Consider the following 10654-nt stretch of genomic DNA (forward strand, 5'->3'; position numbering starts at 1 on the left):
TGAGTAGACAGAATTATTCCCCATGCAATATGGAGAAGATTCATATTTCTTACTAATCTGTAAGACAAAAGGAAATGTGGGTCCCCATATACCATGATGGTACTTATTTGGGAAAAAGGTCCCAATAAACCACCCGTACCAGTATGTGTGTGTGTGTGTGCGTGTGTGTGTGTGTGTGTGTGTGTGTGTGTGTGTGTGTGTGTGATTGCAGCAGACTGAAGAAGTTGTGCATTGGGTGGGTGGCATCTGCTGTTATGCAGAGGGCTCTACGGGTAAGACGTGTGCTGTAAATGTCCTGAAGGGAGGGGAGAGAGACACCAACGATCTTCTCAGCTGTTCTCACTATGCATTGAAGTGTTTTCCTGCAGAAAATCCAAGGTTCCATACCACACAGTGATGCAGCTGGTCAGGATGCTCTCAATAGTGCCTCTGTAGAAGGTGTACATGATTGGGGCTGGTGCTCTTGCTCTTTTGAGTGGCAGCCTGTTTGAACATATCCCAGTCTGTGGTATTGAAGCAGTCTTGTAAAGCCTCTGAAGAACCTTCTGGCCACACTTGTATCTCCTTGCAAACCGGTTTGGTGACTTTAACTATCGGTCTGTAAGCAGGCATTAGCATGACAGTTAAGTGGTCCACCAAGGTGGGGGAGGGGGAAGGCTTTGTAAGCTCCTCTCTGTGTGGTGTAAACAAAGTCCATTGTGTTATTGCCCCGTGTTGGAAAGTCTATGTGTTGTTGTATTTTTGGAAACACACTCTTTAGGTCTGCATGGTTAAAGTCCCCTGCCAGGATGAGAAAAGCATCGGGGTGGGCTGTCTGCTGCTCACTAATGTGCAGTTTCCGTAAACACAAAAGCACAACAGTCCTTTACAGTCCTATGTGATGAACGAAGTAGACGGATGTAGTCCAGTTTGTTGTCTAGCGAGCGTACATTCGCTAGAATGATGGAGGGGATTGCGGGTTTGTGGGGGTTAGCCGCTAGCCTTGTTCGGATACCCCCGCGCTTACCCCTCTTCTGCTTCCTCTCGCGCCGCTTGAAGCGCCTCCATTGTGGGCGAGGTGGTGAGGTGGGGGTCGGAGGATGGGTACGCATCCGGAGCAAGCCGAAATCTTGCAGCTCATCAGTGTCCGCGGAGTTTAACTTGTGAAGTTTGTTTCTACCGATGTCGAGCAGAAATGTTCGACTATATGCGCGCTTAAGGACAGATAAACGTGACGTTGACGCACAATAACACGGCGACGTACAAGACAAGGAACACAAAAACACATTAATAACATATTAATAAATAATACCAAGTTTTAACACATCTGCTACATTCCAGTGGAGCCTCCGTTGCGCTCTACCACAGCTGGCAAAACTTTCTGAAGGTGGTTTAAGCACCAAATAAGTGTTTTAAATTATGTTAGTCTCCTTATTTCTTTCCGTTTTATTTTAAATATTATAAATGTTTAAAGTTTTAGGTAAAGACGTCAAAATATGCCCACACATGCAAGCTAAACTAGATCATATCTGAGTCATCATGCTTTATTACCCAACCAAAATCAGCGAGGAAAAAATAAATGTTTTAAATTAAATTATATTTAAATGTTAAATTAAATAAAAAAATGAATTTAAAATTTAAATGCCATTTAAAAATAGTTGCTAAAATTAATGTGTTACTTACTTACATTTTTAGGCATTAGCCAAACAGAAAGCCTGTCTACGGTAAATCCACACGCACTAAATAGCCTACCTTTTTCTTTTATAACACTGTAAACATAACTTCGCAGGTCGATCATCTTCAAACGCAAAAGGCATTTTTAAGTGTCCTAACTTGACTGCTGCTGTAGAATGGGATGTTTTTTTACATAACTTTAAACGTGTGCTTTAGCTATGTCAAAATGAAAGCAAATTTTTTAAAGGGTTCTGCGTTTTGTCAATTGTATAGCTTTAATAATAATAATAATAATAATAATAATAATAATAATAATAATAATAATAATAATAATAATAATAATAATAATAATAATGGATATAACAAATTATAATATTATAGTATAGACATTTTTACTAGGCTACTTTAATATTAATCCCTAACTGAAAAACGAATGTGAAAATGACTGGCAGCTGTGCTAAAATTAATATAATGGCAAATTTCTTCTGCGTTTTTTCCCTTTATAGCTCAATAGTTTTATTCAAAGAATATAGTTCTCTCTTCAACTTTCAGGTTTGAGGTGGGGGAAGAAATGGCAGAGGCAATTCAAATGTACCATCTCTAAATTAAAAAAGGCCACTTACGCGGCATCTGTGTGTAAAGATTATTACCTTATTTTTATTTTATTATTATTATTTATTTATTCATTCATTCATTCGTCATTCATTTTCTTTTTGGCTTAGTCCCTTTATTAGTCTGTAATTGCCACAGCGGAATGAACCGTCAACTTATCCAGCATATGTTTTACGCAGAGGATGCCAGGAGGGCCAGCTGGGGCTTCGGGACGGAGTGAAAGGAGAGGCAGGACTTTGCCCCGAGTCTGGGAAAGATGGCTTGCCGTCATTACACTAGTTTTCCGATGGCACACGAGTTACATGCGCCAAACACATGAACAAATAAATTAATAAATAAGGGAAAGAAAACATCTAGCCTTATAGGCTGAGTTCTTTTTGATTATAATCGCCGTTAAGTTTCCATTTTCCATAAGAAAACAGTAACATATTACTGTAGAATGCACTACACCCAACTCTGATTATTATTATTATTATTATTATTATTATTATTATTATTATTATTATTTATCTACTCATTTATTCCCATTTAAATGTTTTTCATATTTAAAATATATTTATTTGGGGGGGGGGGGGGGGGGGGGGGGGGGGGGGGGGGGTTGTAGTTTTTATTTATTTTATTTAAATTTTTATTTTATTTTTATTTCTTTATTGCTTGGTCTGAGTCAAGGACAATGTATATTTAACATTAACTTTTAAAAATCATTAGAAATAGACTAAATACACTTAATTACATATTCATTTTGTGCCCCAATGTAGTAAAATTCAGCATGTCCCACATGACTGTTCTACAGACATGAATGACAATCATTTACATATTACTTTCTTAGAAAGCCAGACTTATAATTGCCTGACAAAATAAACAACAAATCATTCACATCTGCATTACTGAAAAAGGTTCAGAATATAACAAGTAGGACATGTTTATTTTGACTTTTTATTTTAATTCTAATGCTAATGACTACTCACAACAACTTTAGTATCACAACACTTTCAGTTTCCTGAAATTATTGTCTTCCCTCCTCATATTTACATTTTTTGGATTGTTTGTTACTGATGTTGGCATCTAAATTTATTGAACATTCTGAAAAGAAATGATGTATAATTGCCAATTATAATTTCTGACCAAAACTAATTGTGTAAACTGTAAACCAAATGTGTAAATCAGCAGTGCTCTTTGTTTTCGCATGGTTTTTAGCATCTCTCAGTGACAAAAGCTTGTTTTACCTGTGTTGCTGGAGAGCTGTAATCCACCTGCTGTGTTCTGAAAGATCAATACTCTCAGATGGAGGCAGATGCAATGGAATTGGATTGGTTTTGAAGCCTCATAACAGGTTTAGACCCCCCTGGAGAAGTTAAACGAAAGCGGCATCTGTACAGCTATGAACAGTTACAGGGCATCAGGTTGTGGACATGTTTGCAGTTCGGTTATAAAAAAAAACACACAGGCTTAATAGTTGAGTAATTTTACTAGGTTGCTCTACTATGTTTTATTTTGGGGGGTTTGCGCTTTGCTTAATCACAGTTCAAAATGGCTACTTGTACTTTTAGGAGTTCATTTCTGAAGAGACAGTACTTTGTGAACCTACCTGAAGGAACTAGAGCTGCACACCAAGGTTATTCTAGTTTTGCAAGTTTAAATAACTTTTTTATTTGGTGTTCATTTGAGTTTAGTTTTAATTTATTTCATTAAAGGTGCTTTTAGTTTTAGTACCATTTTTATTTTGTGAACACATTTTTAATTAGTTTTTAGTTTTGATTTCAGTAATTATAGTTTGGCAGAACATGCTCCCTGTCAACCGAAGCAAATTTTGCACAGCTTGTATTAACTCTTCCGCAAACCTCTTAGTGAAAGATAAAAACACTGAATCCAAACCATATAAATACACTGAAAAGGTGTTGCATGCAAAACTGTTGCAAACAATTATTTGTGTTGAATTTAAACAAACAAATTAAACTGAGCAATGTTCAACTTAATTTGTTTGTTTAAATTCAGCCCAAATAAATTGTTTACAACCACTTAACCTAATAAAATTGAGTAAATTCAAGGAATCATCTTTGAATCATTTTTTTCAGTGTACAATGAATAAAAGTAAAACAAAAAAAAAAGAATTCAGACAAACTTAAACACATTAAAAGATCAAACTAGTTTAAAAGATGGAACGCATTTTATCTTAATATAGAATAGATGTTATTGTATATACTCATACTATTGAATGATGTGTTTGTCTGTGAAAGTGCATCTAGAGGTACTTCTTCAAACAGCCGCTGGCCAGATTTTCATCCACAGAATAAGTGCTTATGAATTCTGAAAGCAAATATTTATTTTTGGCAATTAATATTTTTTTGATGTTGTTAATTTCCTTTAGTTTTTCGATTACTCCTCACAGCAAGAAGGTCACTGGTTTGAGCCTCGGCTGGGTCAGTTGGCATTTCTGTGTGGAGTTTGCATGTTCTCCCCGTGTTCGCGTGGGTTTCCTCCAGTTGCTCCGGTTTACCCTACAAGTCCAAAAGACATGTGGTTTAGGTGAATTGGGTGTGCTAAAAATGACCAAAGTGTATGTGTGTGAATGAGTGTATTTGAATGTTTCCCAGTGATGGGTTGCAGCTGGAAGGTAAAACATAAAACATTTGCTAGATAAGTATACGGTTCATTCCGCTGTGGTGACTGAGGGACTGAGCCTAAAAGAAAATGAATGAATTAATTAATTAATTAATAAATGAGTGATTGAATGAATGAATGAATGAATGAATGAATGAATGAATGAATGAATGGTTTTTCATTTATTGTAAAAAAAACTTAACTTTGTTGCACACATACACTACCGGACAAAAGTCTTGTCAGTGACCCCAGTTGTAAGAGCAACAAATAATAACTTGACTTCTGGTTGATCATTTGGAAAAGTGGCAGAAGGTAGATTTTTTCTGATGAATCATCTGTTGAACTACATCTCAATCATCACAAATACCACAGAAGACCTATTGGAACCCGCAATTATGGTTTGGGGTTACATTCATTCATACAATTCATACATTTTTCCACTGCACCATGACTTTATATTCTATACTGTACATTATTTCTGTTAAGTGACAAGACTTTTGTCTAAGCAAAGTTAGACCTTACTGTCCTAACGAAATAATTAAAAATCAAGGCATGATCATATTTTATTTTGGTAAAATAAGCGTAATCTAGAGGCCATTTCCTTTCATATAAGCCACTTCTGATACCAAATGATCAACTAGAATCAAGTTATTATTTGTTGTTCCTAAACAACAAGCAGCGTTTGCATCCTCTGTACTCTGTTGCTCATCACATAGGTATTTGCTATGATGATTATCGATATCACTTGCAAATATTTGTGAAGTGTGACAAAATGACAGCTGACTTCTTTGTGTTCCCTCTTGACTTGCTTGTTTTCATCACTTCAGTTTTTGTCCTCTAATGCTCTAATTCGTAGATGAACAACCAATCAGAACTCTCTCTCACTAATGGCGCCAACACCAAATCTACATGCTGAATCTAGCGAACTCCCAGGTGTTTATTAAACATTTATTCGTTTTTCACTGACAGCCCAAATATAGCCTTGTTTTAGTCTACCTTTCTATTCTTTGACAAGAACTAGATGTCTATTAGTTTTCTTTTAAACACAAAAAAAAAAATGTTTGATAGTTCTCAACCCCTCTCATACTGCTCCGCCCCTACATCTATTAGCCCTGCCCCTGTTGTCACACCATGTTTGATTGACAGCCTATATTTGAAACAACTTTAAATTGCTGTGTTCACTGTAAACGCCCTCTGTTTGGAACACAGCCTCTCTGTTGTTGTGTTTTTGTGTCTCTATTTCCTATGCACACACACACAAACACACACACACACACACACACACACACAGAAAGAAGTCATCATAAATGAGGGATGTGAGGTGATGCCCGCTGGGCCATGTTTTTTGCTCTCTCCCCGTTACAGCAGAAGTGGCGAGTAGCAGAGAGTTTAATCTAAGCTGACACTCTGTCACTGATAAAGACTGATCCCACAGCTGAGGTCATACATACAGAACCTCAGCTAGTATTAGTCTTTCACTGTAACCTGCAGAGTGTGATTATACTGTCAGTGGGGTGCTGATCCAAAATCAGACACTTTACAGACATTTGCCCACATGGCATATCAACTATTAAGAATACACTTTATGGACTCTTGAAAACGTCTGATATGTGGAACGGGCACTGGCAATCAAAACATTTCACCCTGTGATGCATGAATTTCTAAATCACAAATGTTTAAAAATGTTCTTTTTAGAGTAATTTTAGTATCGTGTACTAGTTTGTATCTTAGTATTTAGCATTATATACTTTATTGAGTTTGACTCAATCATGAAAATGCGGTTTTCAACCTAATTCCGAGCGGGGAATTTAAATCCGTGATTTCCTGCATGGGAGGCGGAATGTTTATAAGATGGAGGCTATGGGAGTGAGGCATTTTCCGCTGCACTCTCCAGCTGGACTCTGTTACACACTATACTAACAAAAATGCAGTGGCCTTTTTTAAAAATAGTTGTAAATAATACACTAATACTCTTTAGTATGGTTTCAAAAGCTTTTTTACTATAAATCACTATTGTATTTTAGTATATACTTGTGCGTGGGACGGGTGCAGCACTTTGAAATAGTAGAAATGTATGTAATCGATACCAAATTTCTTGCTATACACTTTACTATCCTCCAAGGGTGTTTAAACCCTTGCAATCAAAATTCGAAGTAAGCAGTCACATGGGGTAATAAAGCGACAAATTAAGCTTCAGACGTCAACTGATCATGTGATTATGGCAAATAATGGCAAAAATGGCAAAACGATCCAATCTCAGGTACGCTGCTTTCACTGTGAGATGTATCTTTTTTTGATGCATTAGTCACTGGACCCTGGTGTTTCGAAACACTTTAGTCACGTGACCAGGTTGTTAGAATCAAATTAGTCATGTGACCGGGTGTTATGGATTATGCTTTGGTGAAGGGTTTGAAACACTTGCGTTTCGGGATCTCTACACTTTGTCAAAATGTGTTTCACGTCAGCTATCCCTACTTGTATTGCTTATTTGTCCTTAATTAAATAAAGATGCTGCATTTGGATCTACACTACTCCATTGCCAGACTTAATATTAATATTTTACATTTAAAAAAATTTCATCTGAATATATTCTGAAATTGAATAATTCCTCTAAAACCAAATCCAAATGTTTAGCATTAATCTGTCTTCAGTGTCACGTTATCTTTCAGAAATCCTTTCTGATTATTATCAATACTATTTTTCTGCTTAATATTTTGTATATAGATTATATTTGTTTTGTTTTTTTCCTTTTTGTATTTATTTGTTTGACTTTTTTTGTTTTTTTTTTGGATTTGCTAGGTTTATATTTTGTTTTTTATTTTTGCTGTGAATACACTTAAAGTTGTAAAGTTTTGTTTTAGTTTTTGTTGTGCTTATAAGCTTATGATTGTTTCTTTTATGTTTTGAGTTGAATTATTAATCTAATTTGTTATTTGTGTTACTTTTAACAGTCAAAAGAAATCTATAAATAAATATTATTTTGTTTAAAGTGACAAAAATTGAAAAAAAATCTGAAATAAATTTATTCTCAAAAACAAATCCAAAGGTTTGGCATTTCAGTCCTGCTGTCTTCAGAGTCACGTCATCTTTCAGAAATCATTTCTGATTATTATCAATACTATGTTGCTTCGTAATATTATGTCAAATAAATAGTTATGACCACAAAATCTGAAAAGGCCATTGTCATTCTGTCCTGTTTATCTGTTTTTCTCTTCAGTGGTCGGTGTACATCCGTGCGGCAGTGAGGAAAGAGAAAGGTCTGCCGATCCTTGTGGAGCTACTTAGGATCGACAACGATCGTGTTGTGTGTGCTGTTGCCACCGCTCTCCGAAACATGGCCCTGGACGTCAGAAATAAAGAGTTAATCGGTACCATCTCTTTTCCTTCTCTCCTGAACTTTTGCTTTTTTCAGTCACTGTGTTCACTTTGTTTTCAATGGTTCAGACCAATGGTTTGTGGAGCTCAGGGTTAACAGCTGCGGTCTCTCTGTAATGAAGTCCAGTCTCTTGTGTTTTAGCCGCTGTGGTGAAGAGGGCCGTTCATAGCTCTCAGCTCACAGGAAGATTACTGTCATTTTATTATTACACTTTTCCTGGACACTCATCATTTTAAATGGGTTTGCAGGCATCAAGCTGCACTCGCATATTCCAGGCTTGGCAGACAGTTTTTGATAGATCGAAATGGAAAGTAAGGAAAACGTGTACACTACATTTAAAAAACACACAATGGCTTCTTGGGACAGAAGTCAGTATTTAGTGTGACTTTCATTGGCAGTTAGCATACTTTTGAGCTCTTTTAGTTGAGACTGGCATGAAATATACCAGGCTTCTTCAAGTTTGCCTGTAAATTTAGGCATTTTTTTGTTTTTAGATATTTTTTCTATCTCTGTCCAGATTCTCCCATTCATCCTTTATAATATTAACACCAGTTCATCACTGTTGGAGTTTTATGGTTCACTGTGTGCACAATTATTAGGCAAGTTGTATTTTTGAGGATTAATTTTGTTCTTGTACAGGGTTTAGCAGATGGTGTTAACCTTGCTTTCTGGAATACACCCCTGATGTGTTAGTTTTTATTGATTTTAATTTTGTTTTGTTTTTTATTTTGTTTTTTGCAGTTGAAGTGACAGCTTCAAAGTTTTAAAGGTTTTTATTTAGTCGCCTTATTGTTTTTATTTGTTTGACTGTTTTTGTTTGTTTTGTTTTTGTTTTTATTTTAGCTGCTGAATAAAATTAAAGCTCTAAAAATTAGTTTTGGTTGTTTTAGTTTTGTTGTTTTCATTTGTTTCTTATTTGTTTTGATTGAATTATTTAACTACTAAAAGTGACATGATATTTGTTTGTTTGTCACTTAGGCCATGTTTACACTGTCAGGTCTTGATGCTCAATTCCGATTTGTTGCCTATATCTGATTTTTTTTTTGCCTATCTTTACACATTCTTTTAATTGTGACCCATATCTGATTCATGTGTTTACACTTGCCATACAATTTACGACACCACGCATGCATAAAGGTGAGTTCTAGCGTCTGCACCACAGCTTGCTTTTAGCTCTACTAAATATGAAGTTCGCCCAACTTTAAAATGATTTTGAGGTGGAGGAGGAGGGAAAGGGCCGTCATCGCAGCTTGCGCCAATGGTTTATATATGGTGTCCTCCACCATTCAGAGGAATTTGTGGGTACGAGAGAGATCTCAGGTCTGTTGGGAGCAAATTGTGGTGAGCTTTAATGAGGAGCAGTGGGTTCGAAATTTTAGGATGAGCACACACATGTTCTTCCTTCTACAGTCTTTAATTGTACGTCATTAAAACCGTGGAGAAGTACCACATTGTCGCAAGTTTAATGACATACAAAACGTAATGCCTCAAAAAATCCGATCTGCCCTGTTTACATGATAGTCGCATTCTCACATATCCAGATTTGTATCTGATTTATTTCCACATATGAAGGAGGCCTGAAACCGAACTCTGAATTTCAGAAACCCATGTGTTTTTTTGTGTTTACACGGTCACAAGAACAGATCCGATCTGGTGCAATATGAGCAAAAAATCGCAATTGGGTCATATTAAATTGGCGGTGTAAACAGGGCCTTAGTTGTGATTTGTTCTGTTTGGATGCTTTGGGTGCCATGCCGTGTTCTTTGTTTGTTTGTTTGTTTGGTTGGTTGGTTGATTATCTGGGTTTTCATGGTTTTGTTTGTCTAAATTAACTGAAAGCTCTGCAACTAAAGTTTCATTTCATTCCATTTTGCTTTGTCAGTTTAATTTAGTTTTATTTTGTTTCGTTTCATTGCTTTTATTGTTCTGCTGACTACTGCAAGTGATGGTGATTTAAGGTGTTCAAAGGCTCCAACAATGTTTGACAAATATTACTCACATTTAGGAGCTCATTTTCTGTTCACGTGATTCTGGATGGCACATCTTTGGGTTAAATTTGCTAACTTTTATTTCATTCTCACAAATTATTTATGTATAAATTGAGATGTTTTGAATTTGAATTTACTTATATTGACAGGGACAGGCACCGTTACATTGACCTTAGAAAGGAATATGTTTTGTGCTAGGCTTAGCAAAAACTGCTTTTTTTTCCATCTGCAGTCCCTGGAAGGTAGATCTTAAAACACTCAAAAAAAAAAAAAGGAAACATGTCACAAACATAAAAATACAGGCTCACTCATACAAATTACACACAAACAAATTAAACACAAAAAAATTCTTAGTGTGTACATATTGCTTAGATAGAGCCACTTTTTATTTGAACTTTTTATGTTTGTTTAACAGTATTAAAGC

The 10654-nt window shown here is 35.9% G+C and overlaps 1 protein-coding gene across 1 annotated transcript in view; it reads left to right on the top strand.

Annotated features, from left to right (window-relative positions):
- The window catches only part of ctnnd2a (catenin (cadherin-associated protein), delta 2a), a 644499-nt gene that overhangs the window by 522859 nt on the left and 110986 nt on the right, over positions 1 to 10654 (top strand). The window contains 1 exon segment of the mRNA XM_056450831.1: positions 8084 to 8234. Coding sequence (XP_056306806.1) covers positions 8084 to 8234 — 151 coding nt within the window.

The sequence above is a fragment of the Danio aesculapii genome, chromosome 24 (genome assembly GCF_903798145.1).
Source record: "Danio aesculapii chromosome 24, fDanAes4.1, whole genome shotgun sequence".
NCBI lineage: Eukaryota > Metazoa > Chordata > Actinopteri > Cypriniformes > Danionidae > Danio > Danio aesculapii.